Source organism: Macaca nemestrina, chromosome 11 (assembly GCF_043159975.1).
Source record: "Macaca nemestrina isolate mMacNem1 chromosome 11, mMacNem.hap1, whole genome shotgun sequence".
In the NCBI taxonomy this organism is placed as follows: domain Eukaryota; kingdom Metazoa; phylum Chordata; class Mammalia; order Primates; family Cercopithecidae; genus Macaca; species Macaca nemestrina.
Genome location: NC_092135.1, coordinates 56,126,092 through 56,141,846, shown reverse-complemented (window position 1 = coordinate 56,141,846; position 15,755 = coordinate 56,126,092). Strand labels below are relative to the sequence as shown.

The following is a 15,755-nucleotide window of genomic DNA, read 5'->3' as shown; positions in this document are numbered from 1 at the left end:
GACAGTAGTGGTGCATGCCTGTAATTCCTGATACTTGGGAACCTGAGGTAGGAGAGTTGCTTGAGCCTGGGAGGCAAGCTGAGATCACACCACTGCACTCCAGTCTGGGCAACAGAGTGAGACCCTATCTCAAAAAAAAAAAAAAAAAAAAAAAAAAAGCTATCCCCAGGTGGTGAAATTATACATAATTTTGGCGTATTTTTACTTTCTATTTTTTAAAGCAAAAATACATGTCTTTAAAAATCAAAGTTAAAGAGTAAAGAGGAGACCATTGATATTTAATGAGTACCTATTACATGATCTGACAAATACAAATGATTTTAACCCTCAGTTTACCCCATCTTAAAAGCTCTATTTTACAGATGAAGAAACTATAGCTCAAAGGAAGGTGAGCAATTTCCCCAAAGTCTCTGACGTGGTAAATGGTTGAGCAACATTAAGTCTCTTCTGCACATCTGAATAGAGAGTTTTCCCTGGTTACCACACTGCTTCAAGAATATACATACACATGCCAGGATGCTGGTAAATCAGGTTGAGTACCAGTATCAGCTGGTAAAACAGGTTGCCATTTCATAGAAATATGACAAAAAGCTGTACGTGTGAGCACATATGTAATTTTAAGTTTCAAGTTGCTGTATTAAAAATTTAAAAAGAGCAAGGTGAAATTTATTTTAAAGTGTGTCTTATTTAATGCAATAGTTCCATAATATTGTAATTTCAACATATAACCAGTATTTTTAAATTAATGAGATAGTTTACATTCTCTTTTTTCATATGAAGTCTTTGAAATTTGGTCAGCATTTTATACTTAGAATATATCTTAATTTGGACTGCCACATTTTTAAGCCATGTGTGGTTAGGGGCTAACATCTTGGACAGCACAGCTTTAAAGGATGATCTCTTTTACTAAAACACATTTTAAAAACAATTTGACTACAATTGAACCTCTTCCTTTATTCAGTGTTTTTGTGAAGCTATTTAGATTCTATTTGGGCTGTATTTCATCAGTAACATGAAGACAAGTTTAATTGCTTGTTTGAGACTCAGATGAGATTGTGGCTTTAATTTCCTAACATTTGGATGAATTAATCGTATAGATGAGACATAATTGTCTGATGCTCCATTTGGCTATGTCAGATATGAAGTCAATATGTGGAAAAAGCTATAGAGTGATGGCAAGTAATTTCTACTTTATTGTTTGATAGGTATATTAAATTTTATGATGTTAGTTTATAATTAATATTCTATTATTATTCGAGATCTGAATCTGAATGCTATTTAAAATCCACAATGATTTAACAATTTTCTCCTCTGTATGTACATTGCTGATGCCCATAGTTTTATATTTTCTCAACTAAATTATTTGAATTTACCCTAATTGTTAGTAGCTTTACTTTACTCGTTAGTAATTTTTAAGATAACTGTTTAGTGCTTTATGAGCTTTTCCTTTTATGCATATTTCTCTTAATACAGAAATAATTATATTTGTTAAAGAAAATTTGTAAAATACAATTAGAAAACTAGAGAAGAAACTAAAAATTAATCTAAATTTCCAACACTCAGATATATCTGTCGGTAACATTGTATATATTTCAGATCTATGAATGTTGTTTACAAAAATAAAAAAAATCTATACACGTATCTACTGATTTTTCCTGTTTTGAATCACATCCAGTGTTATTCCTTTTTCCAATAAATGGTTACTGAGCTTCTTCTATGATTTAGGTCATGTATTAAATATTATTTTACAATATATTTTAAAATTAGCTGGATAGTATTACAATATATGGCTGTATCACATAAATTTGACCAATTTCCTATTTTTGGACAATTGTTTTTACCACATTTTGATAATTGTTTTAAAAACTTGGAATAGACAATTTTGTCACTATATTTTGAGTAATTCTATAATTATTCCCTTAAGATGAACTTCTAGAAATAGAACTGCTGAGTCAAAGGGCATGAAAAATTCTAAGACTTTTGGTAGCATTGGTAAATTGCCTTCCAGACAAGTAAAAACAATTTATGTTTTCATTAGTAGACTTTATATTATTTGGTTCATCTGTACTTGGAGATCAGGGCATTGGAGATTGCTGTCATGTGTAAATATCATCAGTGTCATGTTCATGTTCTTTCTCTCTCTTTCAGTATTTATTTTTGTAGCATAGCTCTTTCACTGTCCTTATGTGAAAGTTTTGCCAAAAGAGAAATCTATACATAATTTTCATAATAAACCTGACTCTTCCCTTGTTTCAAAATAAACCATATTTCAAAATAAACTCTATTGCTAATAAAGATGAGATGGATAAAAGTCAGCATCAGAAGGCAACACTCAAGAAACACCGTGTGGCTTTACATAATTTTCTTTAAAAATATGTGAAATAAACAAATGCTTACATATATGACCATTGCTTGATGAATACAAGAGAGAAGAAAGAGAGGGAAAGGGGTATAATAACTGATATTTGCCTACTTGATGAGGTGACAACAAGTTAAAACATTGGAGCCCTAATTCCCATGTGGCATTTTTCTCTGAGAATGAAGTCTCAGAGCTGTTAGAAAGTTTCAGTGCCTGGGCATGTCCAGTCTCAGGTTCTACACTTCCAGTCTGGGCTGGTTGTGTGCCAAGGGTGATTAATGAGAGATGTTCCCAGAAACAGTGGCATAATTACCTGATCTTCCAGTGTTCACGTAGTCTCACTGGTTAGATGACCCCTCACCCAACATTCTGGGTCACTGATGTTGATGTTGGGGTTTATATTTTTGGAAGGAGTGGGTAATAGTGTGGACCATGATTTTATTTTTGTCACATATATTTAGTAGCTTTCTCTTAAAATATATCATTCATAATAACTACTTTATGGTTTTATACTCTTTCTTTAAATACCAGAAACCACATGTGGTGTTTATTCAACCTACTTTGAGTTTGTCCTGGGAATAAAACATTTTAAATTCTCTTGGCTATGGTGGAATGCCCTTTTTCAAGGGAAAAAAGGGTTCAATTTCTTCAGGATACCCTCAAAAACTAGCCTTAGAGTTTACCTTTGCTTAGTTATATTTACTTGCATGTTATGTATTTGCAAAAAGTATATCTAGGTATTTAAGAATAGCGGCTTAAATACCTAGTTTAAGTCTTTATTAGTAATATCACTGCAGCTTCACCTGCCTTTTTGATGTAGTTGTTTTAGCTAGTGACTGCACAATGTAATAGTGCATGAAATACTTTTTCAATACTTCAGGAAACTGAAAAATCTGGGTTTTATATGATGAAGGGGTGAAAATCATTAATAAGGGGTTTCTATTCTTCACTGGGTGTGAAATCAAATTAATTTGAATAAATATGATTGAAGAAAATGGAAACAAAACAGCTTGACGGGTTTGTGTCTAGGACAATTGACATTTGTTATTAGATAATACAGAAAGAATGTATTGTAAAAATAATAAAATTTGTGTAGCTATATGCAAAGCCAAGATTAAAATTTCTATGGACAAGATTGTCAAGTTTTAACATGTGAAGAATTTTAATACCTATTTTATATAACAAACCGATTGTTCATAAACAACTTTTCCCTATTCTTTATACCTTGAAGTTCAATTGCAGTTAAGATACAATCTTTTGAGGTAACTATAAGAACAAACACTATGGAGAGCAAGTAAGGATAACCACACCATTCCTAGGTTTATGTTTATTTGCCGTATTAGTGCCTATCAGAAAACATAAAGTTAACCATTGCTAATGTCTCAAAAATAAACTGAGAAGAACTATCACTCTTTTAATTCATTCTTATAATTTCTTAATGATTACTTATGCTTGGTTTGAGATGACATTATGACATTTTATGTGGCAATTAAAATTTCAGAAAACCTTATGATGGTTAAGTAAAGTTTTCCTCCTACTGTCCCAAAGAAGTAGGCCAATTTTATTACTCTTGCTTTTGGACTTAGAAAATTGAGTCATAATGTCTATATAAGGTAATTTTATTTAATTCAACTTTACTGCAGTTTAAAATGTTCTTGTCCCCCCAAAAATGAAGAATAAAATGATAACATGGAGACAGATTTTGGTTCAATATAAGGATTTAAAACATAGAGCAAATAATGAATTTGCAGATGATCTTGTCTTCACTGATTCTATTCATTTGAGTTTGAGAGTCTTTTTCTGGTCTTAAAAATGGCCCTTGGTGTTGAACATCATTGGCCGGGAATCAGCTGCAGAGTATTCGTCACCTTAGATGCTGGTCTCTCCATGCATTGGGTCTACATCTCTTTCATCTCCACATCCTTTCATAGTACTTTTCTTCCAAAGCAATATTAAGATGCTATGTTTAAAAAGTCATTTTTCTCTTTTTCAGTTTGCTGTCAATTGTCTTTAGCTATAAGAGAATACCCAATCCAACTCAAAGTAACTTACATAATAAAGCAATTTCTTATGTAACAAGAAGTCTAGAGGTAGACAAGTCCAAGAACAGTGAGGTCTGGTGTTCTGCATTCTCTTGCCTAGCCTTCTTGCAAGTTAGATGACTTCCTGCCAGACAGTTCTGCATAACAACGTCCAGAGGCAGAGAGGGACCTTCCTTCTGTCTTTGTGACTCTAAGAGCTAGGAAAACATTACCACTGAAGACTTCCCTTCACATTTCATTGGCCAGAATTGGATCTTTTGTCCATGTTCCTACCAAACACTTGTTAGAGAAACAGGAAGTTTATGAATGGGTGTTTGTGAATAGCTGAAAATCAATCCAGATTCACTGCCAGGGCTGGAGATGGGGCTCACTTTTCCTGAAGCAGGGCCAAATGTGGATGGAGGAGAGTAGATCTTGAATAAAGTCAGCATTCTGGTGGGCAGAAGCAGGGGTGGGAGCAATGTCTGCTACAGTTTTCTTTTCCTTACGCTTCTTATGATGAATGTAATTATTAAAAACCTAGCATATGGGGTGTTTGAGCAATTACGTCTTACTTTTAAAAGGCTATTTTAGGTGAGGTGCGGTGTGTCATGCCTGTAATTCCAGCACTTTGGGAGGCCAAGGTGGGAGGACTGCTTGAGCTCAGAAGTTCAAGACCAGCCTAGGCAACAGAGCAAGACCCTATCTCTACTGAAAATAAAAAATTATCTGAGTGTGGTGGCACATGCCTGTAGTCCCAGCTCTGTGGGAGGCTAAGGCAGGACTGCTTGAATCCAGGAGTTCAAGGCTGCAGTGAGCCAAGATCATGCCACTGCACACCAGCCTGGGTGACAGAGCGAGACCCTGTCTCCAAAAAAAAAAAGAAAAAAAAAAAGTAAAAGGCTATTTTATCTCCGTCATGTTATTTCAAAACTTCCACCAGAAAACTACTGGTGGATGGATGTTTCAGAGACAAAGAGTGGTTTAAGAGGCTTGCCATCATCCCCACTATTCTACTTCCAAAAAATATACATTCTAAGTGAAAAAAGTGAGCTTTCTATGTAAACTTCTCTAAAAAATAATCTAAGTAAAAACAATGTACTTACCATTTGGAAAATGCAACTTCCAAATAAATCACTTAGCCTCCTGTTCTGACCAGATTCCCAAAGCCATTACTTTTAGAATCCTGCTATCTTTTCATCATCCTTCAGAAGAATGAGGCTTTGGAATTTGGCACAAGTTTTGGCCTTACCCTATAGCATCACTTTTTCTTCCTTCGTTTCAATGGATTTTGACCTTGCTCGTGAAAGTCCACTTTATTCTGGTCGTCACCTTCCAGCTAAGTAGCCAGACTGCTAGAGTCAAGGACTATGGAGGTGGGAATAGATCTCTGAGGAATAGAAGATGCATACCCAGGGAAGATTTGAGGAGCAGATTCTGTTGGTCAGAAATGGGTCTGGGAGCAGGGAGCCTCCTGTAAACCAGACTGAAAATCAGACATAGATTTATATTTGGACAATGGGCCTGGGCTGGGGTTGTTGGTGGATGAAGAAACCAGGCTGATTAGATTGGGTGTTTGGATGGTTCTGTATTGGAAAGAAAAAACTGAAAGGTGAAGTCAGATTGTGTATTACAGAGGGTCAGATCTGATGCAGCCAGAGAAGAGGATGGTCTGTCATCCACATTAATTGAATGGTGGCTCACTGCACCCCTACTTCTCCGAAGGAGCAGTAGGTGTCCCCTAACACTGTAATGCTTTAAGAGATGAGTTTTTCTTCAGGTCAAGTTCACTATTGCATCAGCTAGCTTCAGGAGGCACTAATTACCATTTTGCCTGGAAAGCTGCTTTACTCTGAGAAAACATAAGACAGCTTTCAGCCAGTTTGTAACCACAATGTTTAGTTTCATAAACTTGTTTCTGTTGTTAAAGTACCTGTTACCTGTACATGTCTTGTTTACCACCATTGCCTGCCCTCCATCCCTAAGTGTATTTGAATGTCACGGAACCAGAACCCAAGGAAAGTGATTTAAATGTGGCTATGAGGAACACTAGTAGCTAAGTTAATTGTGAGTCACTTTAGGATTTTTGGGATAATTCAAACAGGCAGAATTAGGAAGACAATGGCCTGGGTCAGGGTGAATTTTTACAGCTCTGTTGTTGTTTTCTGAATTATCTGTTTTGTCTCACTTCCTGAGAAATCATAATGAAATGATATCTGTGATCAGATACCATATTGTAGGGCAGGAGATGGTGAATAAGAATTGAGTGGTAAATACCTCACCTTTTTGTAGGCTGAAATTCCCTGAAGTGTTCAAAGTACTCAATAACCTTACAAATTGTAAAATCTTAGCAGGCTGTGATAAAGATGAATATTCTAAAGAACTTTAAATTAGAAAGTTTAGACGGACAAAAAGGAATAGAAATTGCAGAGAACTGCTAAAGATTTTTTGTCTAAAGATTTTTTTTCTTTTTTGGTAAATTGCAAAAAGCTTAGGACAATTTGAAAGTTTTCTTTAAAATGTTCTTAATGTTCTTTTAACATTATAGAGTCATTTTTCAAATTCAGAAAGTAGATAAGGGATCAGAATATTTTTCACTATCTGTGCAATTTAGCTAGTTCTGTCATTAGAATCACCAGCAAAGCAGTTGAATTCAACAAGAACTTTGAAAGGTAAAACCTAACCTTAGTTTCAGCTACTTTATATAGATTTTTCTATATAAAAAAGATGAAGGTTTGATTTAAAAAGATAAGTGTCCAGATTTACACTTGGAAATGCAAGTATATTGAATCTGATTTTATTTTAGAAGTTCAAAGTCCATGTTCCTCAGAAGTGACTACTTTGTTATTGTGATGAGGCTACTATGTTTAAATATTCTTCTTAGATTTTTACCATCCAAAGGCTCGGTATATATGTAGGGTATGTATGTAGCTGAGGGAGAGTTCTCCTTTCCTCACATGCAGCATTCTAATGGAGATGCAGGGCTATTTCATTATTCCTGCCTATGTGAATATTTGCTCCAATGTTTAAGGCTGCAACTCTGGAAACTGCTATAAATACATAACCTAAAAATAATAATATTGTGAGTATTTATGTATCATTTCCTTTAAGCATGTTTTTTAAAAATTTTATTCTACATGTACTAAAAAGTGACTTGCAATTTAAGTAATTTTGGTAACTGGGAAAAACTGTCGGGATGTGAGGCTTCTAAAATCAACAAGAAGGTCAAAATGGATATGATGACAGTTCATGGCATGCTTGCTTTGAAATATCTGACTTTAATGTTTTATGATCATTTCATATGTTTAAGTGGTTTAATATTGTCACTAAAATGGCAGCTAATTAATACATTGAGGCAATGTATAAAAATGCACTGAGTGCCACAAATTCTCCCGCTGCTATATTTATTTATAGCAATGTACACTGCTTAATGTATGCTTCTATTTGGAAAGCATTTTTGTAAATGTCTGCCATTTTCACTTTCTCCTTGAGCACAGCCACAATCTTCCACTGCCACTCAGTATGAGATATCATGAAAGAAAATAATTTAGGAGTACTTCTCCATTTACCAAAAGATTTAAACTATTTTTGAAAATTACGGGTAAGATTGCTTATAGATTATATTAAGGTAGGTTCTATTGAAACAAAGCTGAGACAGGGATTTCTAAACAAGAGATTTGTTGGGAGGTGCTCTCAGGGGGAGGGCTGTGAAGGAAGCCAAATAGAAGAAGGGAAATGTGTAAGCAAGAAGGTGTCAGTGGAGACTGGCCATGGTTTGCTCCCATGGGGAAACACCGGAGTGCAAAGGTATCATTGAGTTGAGCCTCTCTGGAGTCAAGTAGGCTGGCTTTCTGTACCTCCAGGTAGGTCAGTCATTGGTTATGGCTGGCCTTTGAAAGAGGGTGGGAGGGTAGCCTTCTCTAAAGAGGGTGGGAGAGGCAGCTCCCACTTGGTCCAGGGCAATTCTCCAGAGAAGGAAGAGGCATCTGTGAGTTATCTGCCAAGACTCACAGCATCTCGGTGATAAGAATTCCATCTAATAAAGGCAATCTGGGTGCGGTACCAACAGCATCCATTATAGAGATGAATCACAATTTAAAGGAACAGAGAACTGGTTGGACCTAGCTTCTATTGCTTCCCCCTTCCCAGGGCACACACACCCATGCATCCACATTTATAGTCAAGTAAAGGTGGAAATTCAAACTCTTTTCAAGTCCTTTTGATTTAAAAAAACATTTTACAAACATTAATGAAGACATGGACTTTAGTTCTATTTTTTGTTTGTTGCTTGTGGTATGGTAATGCAGAAGTTATGTGGCTAACTCTGCTATTAAAATGCATTTATGTTAACCTGAATGAAGATGGGCTCCTTGAAAGAGGACCTGAGATATTGTCCATGAAATCCTGAGGATGTTTTAAATGCCAAGTTTACTCAGGCAAATCTTTCTTCTGGCTTAATACTCCTATTTGTACCGCTTTATTTGCAGAAGCCTTTGTCTGTACATGCATAACTGATTCAGACAGGACTGAAACACTTGGTGTGTTCAACGAATTCATTTGCAGTTCTCTCTGCAATAAATTGTTATGTCATACTGAAGAACTGTAGAGTATTCCTCTTCCTGGTAGAATCTCCAACCCTCTTTTTTTCCCCCTATTATGAAACAGATAGGACTTTTTTCTTTGAAAAAGAGTTTTTCTTTCTTGCTATTTATCAGAATAATAATCTTGTATGAGAACATTGGAATTCCCATCAGTATCACTGATTTAAGAGGTGTTTTATTCTGTTTTAAATTGTCAAATATTTTTCAGGGGCATGGAAGATATATAAGAAATTCTTTGAATTGCACAGTTAACTTTAAAGTATAAGACCACTGATATAGTAGAAATAAACAATGACAAGTCTCCTCTTGGATTAAGAAGTATTTGTTGCTAATAATATTCCCTCTGATTGTGTTTTTATGTGATTATTCTAATTCATTAAACAGGAATAATGGTATGCAAAATAAACTGAGAATATAAAAATATATTAATTCCGTTTAGCGTTCAAGCTGATATTGCAAACTTTTCACTCTGCACAAGACTTTGCTAATACTCTATAAAGAATGCAAACCAGGATGGTGCCTAGGAGTGTTCTGAAAGGAAAAAGGCCTTTTGGAGCATAGTAGATACGTTATTGGGAAGGTGACTTGAAGGGATCCTATTTGCATATGATTTCTTCAGTGGTTTTAATGCCATTGGTTATCTTTTCACTATCAATATTTAGTATTGCCTCTATGAAGCACTAAGAGGTAAAGTAATAGATAATTTTAGACTTTCTTTTGAAGTCAAACCTTAAATAATGAGAAATCATAATGAAATGATATCTGTGATCATTTCTGACTGATATCTTCCTCAGTCTGTCTTTTCCTTTACATAATTGCTCATTTAACTGTCTACATTTGTACTTTTCTCCAGTTTAGACATAGGAACCTTGTTGAATAAATAAAATTCCTTTTTAATCTGTATACATAATAATTTATTCCCCAGTGTTTATTTCATTCATTGGTCATGATTTCTAAAATATCATTACAGGCAAGATAGAATAATTATTTTTGAAATACTATGTCTCATCAAACTTAATCGAATTATGGCTCATACTCATGGCAAGACCAAATAAAGAATTGAAGGAACCCATTGCATTAGAATTTAGAAACTTTTCTGAAACAGACATTAAATTTGGCTAATGTCTTTAAAGTACACAGAAACCTCGTTTTGCTTCGTCACTATCACTTGCTAATAGCTTGAACAGTTTGAGTCCCTCAAATTTCGTGATTGCTCAGTAATATGTTGTGACATTTTTTGGCTTCCAGAAACTGCCAACTAAGTGAAGAAGACCACTGGATTTACCAGGCTATTTTGGATCAGTACCCTGGAGATCTCTTTGGAAGAAGGACTCTGTATCTGGACATGTTACAAAGATATTTTCCTCACAAATCTAGGCATGATTTGGTGAGTGCTGGGCCTACGTACATACTGGCAAATTAAATTGTTTTAGTAGTCAATAATTATTAAGCAATGTACATGTACTTTAAATGGTTCTTTAAAAATTATTTTTTCCTATACTCTAGAAAATAATAGGGTTATATAATGGTTTGAAAGCCTGTGCAGGTCATTTTTTCGAGTTTGTCCTGTCCATAATGAGGTGGAGGGCCCCCTCGGGCAGAAGTCACTCTCTGTGCCTACTTGCTGTGGAGATCTTCACTGTGATCCCAGGGCTGCTCTGCTAGTATTTGACTGCTGGGTGTCTGGTCAGCCAGATGCTCACCTTCGGGGGCTTTGCCATCTCCAGGTCTTGCCTGAAAGTGAAATGCCTGCTCCACTATTCACAGAGCCTGCTTCACCTCAGTCTTTCTAGTCACAGGGAAGCCAGCACTTGCCCTGGGGGTGGTACTTACTTATCTCTTCACCACCATGACAACTCTGCTTGATCCTCCTAGATGGATCTGAGACACAAATACCCCAAATACAGAACTCAAAGATGTGACTGATATTTTCCTAAAAAGGAACTGGGAAATTACTGTTTTATTGTTTCATTCTTTAGTCAACAAGAACACAAGGGCAAGAAAACAGAAGTTACCCTGTCACTAATTAATTTCACAATAACTCACCTTATAACATACACATAAACAAACACGCAGACTTTTAATTTTTAAGTGAGCCATGCTATAGCATCTTAAATACTCTGTTTTTGTAATTGTTTTAAATTAAGCAAGTAACAACAATACTCACATGTATATAGAAGTTAACCATGTATCAATCACATGGAAACTCCTTGAATACACGTAAGAGTGGATGAGAGAAGTACTGTTCCCATCCTTAGATGGAAAAACTGAAGCAAAGGTCACACAGCTACTGTGACCATTTTTTCCCATCTTCTTTCATTCTCTTCACCTCTCTCCCTTTATTCAGTAACAGATACCTGTTATATGATAAATAATTCACTCTGAATTTTTAAATAACTTTCACTTATTAAATTAGATCTTTCCTTTTGTTGCCTATTGATTCTATTTGCTTCTGTGACAAGTTGTCATTTATAACTTGTAGATTTTTATATTTTTCTATTATTATCATGATAAAGATTTTTACATTTACTTATTTATTTATTTATTTATTTTTTGAGATGGAGTCTTGCTCTGTTGCCAGGCTGGAGTGCAGTGGTGCGATCTTTGCTCACTGCACCCTCCCCCTCCTGGGTTCAAGTGATTCTCCTGCCTCAGCCTCCTAAGTAGCTGGGACTACAGGCACGGGCTACCAGGCCCAGCTAATTTTTGTATTTTCAGTAATGATAGGATTTTACCATGTTGACCAGGATGGTCTCAGTCTTTTGACCTCGTGATCTGCTCTCCTCGGGCTCCCAATACATTTACTTCTTACATTAGATTTATTAGCATCCATTTCTGTGTGGTATATGCTTAATGTTTTACAGATGTTAAGTATATTTTTGGCTTTATAAAACAAAGCTGAGAAGTTTACAGAACAGATCTCAGTAGCTGATACTTAGTTTAAGTGAGACCAAGTAAGTGGTTTTACTGCGTACCTAATTATACCTAAAGTATTATTTTAGGTGGGACATAAAATGTCCTGTTTGCTAGCTGCTTTTCCCACAACTCCTGGAGGTTAAATAATGTATTAAATTCAGAGTCATGGTCTATACTGGCAACATAAAGAATTATTTAGATCAGTGACTCTCAACTTTGGAAGACACACCTTTTTCTGAGGAGCATCTCAGAACGACCCACAGAGGTTTTCCAGGCTACTCAGGTTCTCTCCATTCCTGTTCTTCCCTCAAGACTCTGCTAATTCCCATGGTTGAGATTCACTGCCAAAAGGAGCTACTGCTGCCGATGTGAAAATGCCATGTCCTTCATGAGCATAGCATGGGAAGGGCTCAGTGTCATTGCTATTATTACTTTAAGTTTAGGCATCCTAACATCTGAATGTTTCAGTAATTAAGGGTAAAATTGTGAGTTTTCAAGATTGTGGTAGCAATTTTTATGTTTATTAGCATTTTGTCTAACTGAAACACTTGATGTAATTGTTAAAATACCAAAACTGATATAAAGATGGGATATTTTTAAAATTAAATATAGGGAAAATATTGCTTTCTGCTCTCATAGAATCATTACCATTTAGAAACGAAAGTGGTTTTAGAGGTTACCTGGTGTAACTGCATCCTATATGAGGAAACCAAGGACTTACAAACATTAAATGACTTGTCCTCAGTCACCAATTAGCCACGAGTTCAGAACTTTGGAGGTAGTACCTGGTTTCTGGTTGCTGTATTTATGATTAAATATTTGTCCCCAATTTTTCAAAATCATTGGTTATAATGGGTTTTTTTTCATTTTTGTAACAATGACGCAAAATATAAGCTCATTTTCATGATAAGTATTCACCCTCTGTAATCTTTTCAGATTGAACATGAGAAATATTGTGACCAATATCGCTTTGCTATGGAGCAGCGAAAGATCTTGATATCAAATTGGAATAAAAATAAGAAAGACTTTACACAGAAGGCTGTGCTGACACTCATTGAGGCTTGTGCAGCTCATGAAATGGAGAGCACATTGGCTAAGGACAAGAAAAAGCAACAGGAATTGTGTGCTGATCTGAAAGCCAAGGTAAGATGCTGCACAGGTGTTTCAGTATTTGTCTGGATATTTAAGAATCAATTTTTCCCTTTTGTTCAAACTCACCCTAAAGTTCAGTTTCTCTTTTTTTTAAAAAAAAAGCCTATCTTGAATAAAACTGTTAGTTTGAACTGTATAAAATTGCATTTTTTAAGTCAAAAACAGTCAATAATCAATAATTTCATATGGTTCAACCAAAAAGTTACTATAACAGGATGTTAATATTGAAGTTTTGATTGAGATATCCAATACCAACCATAGACGTGCACGTCATACTGAGGTACTAGACAAAAATGCAAGTGTAATGATAAAGTAACTGTCTAATGCTGATCCAAAGACTCTTGGACTTCTCATTCACATCAAAGATAGCAAAAAGTCCAAGTGAGGAGGAGAAGAGAAGCTTCATGATGAAATACATTGGGGCAAGCTTGCTGGGCTATGTGTGAGTCCTCAGCGAAGTGCTGGGGAATGGATGGGGTTTTCCTCCTCCTCAGACCCAGAAATGTCTAGCGGGGCTGGATTGAGGGTGGCTTGGGGAGTTGGTAGGTAACCCTCGCTGTTAGAAGGATTGAGGACTGGAATGCTCAGAGGGAAGTAGAGGCGCTGCTTCAGTGGCAGAACTGTAAGTAAGAGTGGCTGTTGTGCTGGGAACAACTGCATTCCACAGGAGGGTCACAGTGCATGAGTCCTGGAGGCCTGACGTGGATATGACCTCCCCAGGAGTGTTGGCCAGGGCCATTAAAAACAAATTGTATTGAGGTATAACATACTTGAAGTGCACAAATCTTGAGCTGATAAATGATATGGTAGAAAGACGATGGTGCAACAAAAAATTTTATTCTCCTGATAGAAAACAACTGGCAGACATTAAGCAACACCAATTAAGAGCATATAAAACAAATGTCTTTGTTTTAAAACATTAGAGGAAAAATGTTTCATCTACATATTTTTAAAACAAAAAGATATTTCTTTTGACATTGCATAAGCTTGAGACCTAAAAGGAATAGGAGCTGCATCAAGGCTGATCTGTCATGGGCTGCAGGGCTAATACATGTTTCTTCTCCATCTTGAGGCTGATAAGAAATACACAGGGGCCAGGGGCCATGACAAGTTATTGTATTCCTAGTTTATTTATAGTCATTTTGCACACATTATCACTAACTGTTGAGCTATGCTGAAATTGATATTTTCTTTATATTGTATTGCACTGAGGTCAGTATACAAGTAGTAAAGTGCACAAGTGCACTTTAGGTCAAAAACAGTCAACAATCAATAATTTCATATGGTTCAACCAAAAAGTTACTCTAACAGGATGTTAATATTGAAGTTTCGATTGAGATATCCAATACCAACCATAGACATGCACATGAGACTGAGGTGCTAGACAAAAATGCAAGTGTAATGATAAAGTAACTGTCTAATGCTGATCCAAAGACTCTTGGATGATGCTTTACGACACACACACACCCCCATGAAAAACCACTGAGATCAAAACCTGGAATGTTTCCTGCAGCTCAGAAGACCCCTTAATGCCTCTTCTCAGTAAATACAGTCCCCACCTGTAATCACTATTCTGACTTCATGACCATCGATTAGTTTTGTCTATTCCTGAACTTCATATAAATCAAATGAGATACTACTATATATATATAAAATATATATATAGTATATAGTCCTTTGTACTTCTTGCATTCATCATATCTGTTTCATCTTTGTGGCATGTTACATTGTTCTTCTTTATTGCTGTGTAGTATTTCATAGTATATGTATATATTTTCCTATTAACAGGAATTTGAGCCGTTTTCAGGTTTTTGCTATTATGATAGTGGCACTATCAACATTCTTGAACATGTCTTTTGGTGGACATATACATTCATTTCTATTGGATAGATAGTATACTTAGGAGCACAATCACTACATCATAAGGCTCAGATGTGTTTAGCTTTAGTAAATACTGCCAAATAGTTTTCCAAAGTGGTTATACAAATTTGCAACCTAATTCAATTGCTTCACATCTTCCCCAACATTGGTATTGCTAATCTTTAATTTCCTGTAATGTGGTGACTGAGTAGTGGTACCTCATTATGGTTTTTATATGCACTTAGAATAAAGCTGTCTAAGTATCTTTTCATATGTTTATTAGCCATTTGGATATCCTTTTTTGTGAGAAGCCCACTCAAGTCTTTTGTCTATTTTTCTTTTGGGTGGTGTGCTTTTTCTTTTTCTTACTTATTTATATGTTCTTTATATATTCTGTATGCAAGAGCTATTTCTTTTTATTTTCTCCCAGTCAATGACTTGTGTCCTCACTCTCTTAACGGCATCTTTAAATGAACAAAACTTCTTAATTTTAATGAAGTACTTTTTAAAATTTTTAAATGTATTTGAGATATATCATATACAGTAAAATCACTAATTTTTTTATTTTTTATTTTTTAAGATGGAGTCTTGCTCTGTCGCCCAGGTTGGAGTGCAGTAGTGTGATCTTGGCCCATGGCAAGCTGCGCCTCCTGGGTTCACGCGATTCTCCTGCCTCAGCCTCCCAAGTAGCTGGGACTACAGGCACCTGCCACCACACCTGGCTGATTTTTTGGTATTTTTTTTTTTTAGTAGAGACGGGATTTCGCTGTGTTAGCCAGGATGGTCTTGATCTCCTGACTTTAAGATCTGCCCGCCTTGGCCTCCCAAAGTGCTGGGATTACATGC

The 15,755-nt window shown here is 35.8% G+C and overlaps 1 protein-coding gene across 8 annotated transcripts in view; it reads left to right on the top strand.

Moving 5' to 3' along the window:
- The window catches only part of LOC105493206 (coiled-coil domain containing 148), a 285,928-nt gene that overhangs the window by 137,215 nt on the left and 132,958 nt on the right, over nucleotides 1-15,755 (top strand). For all 8 annotated transcript variants that reach the window (XR_011609794.1, XM_071072806.1, XM_071072801.1 and 5 more), the window contains 2 exons: nucleotides 10,230-10,368; nucleotides 12,834-13,040. Coding sequence is in view for 7 of the 8 variants with exons in the window: in XM_071072806.1 (XP_070928907.1) it covers nucleotides 10,230-10,368; nucleotides 12,834-13,040 (346 nt within the window). In the remaining variant the exon portion in view is untranslated. The remainder of the gene's footprint in view (nucleotides 1-10,229; nucleotides 10,369-12,833; nucleotides 13,041-15,755) is intronic.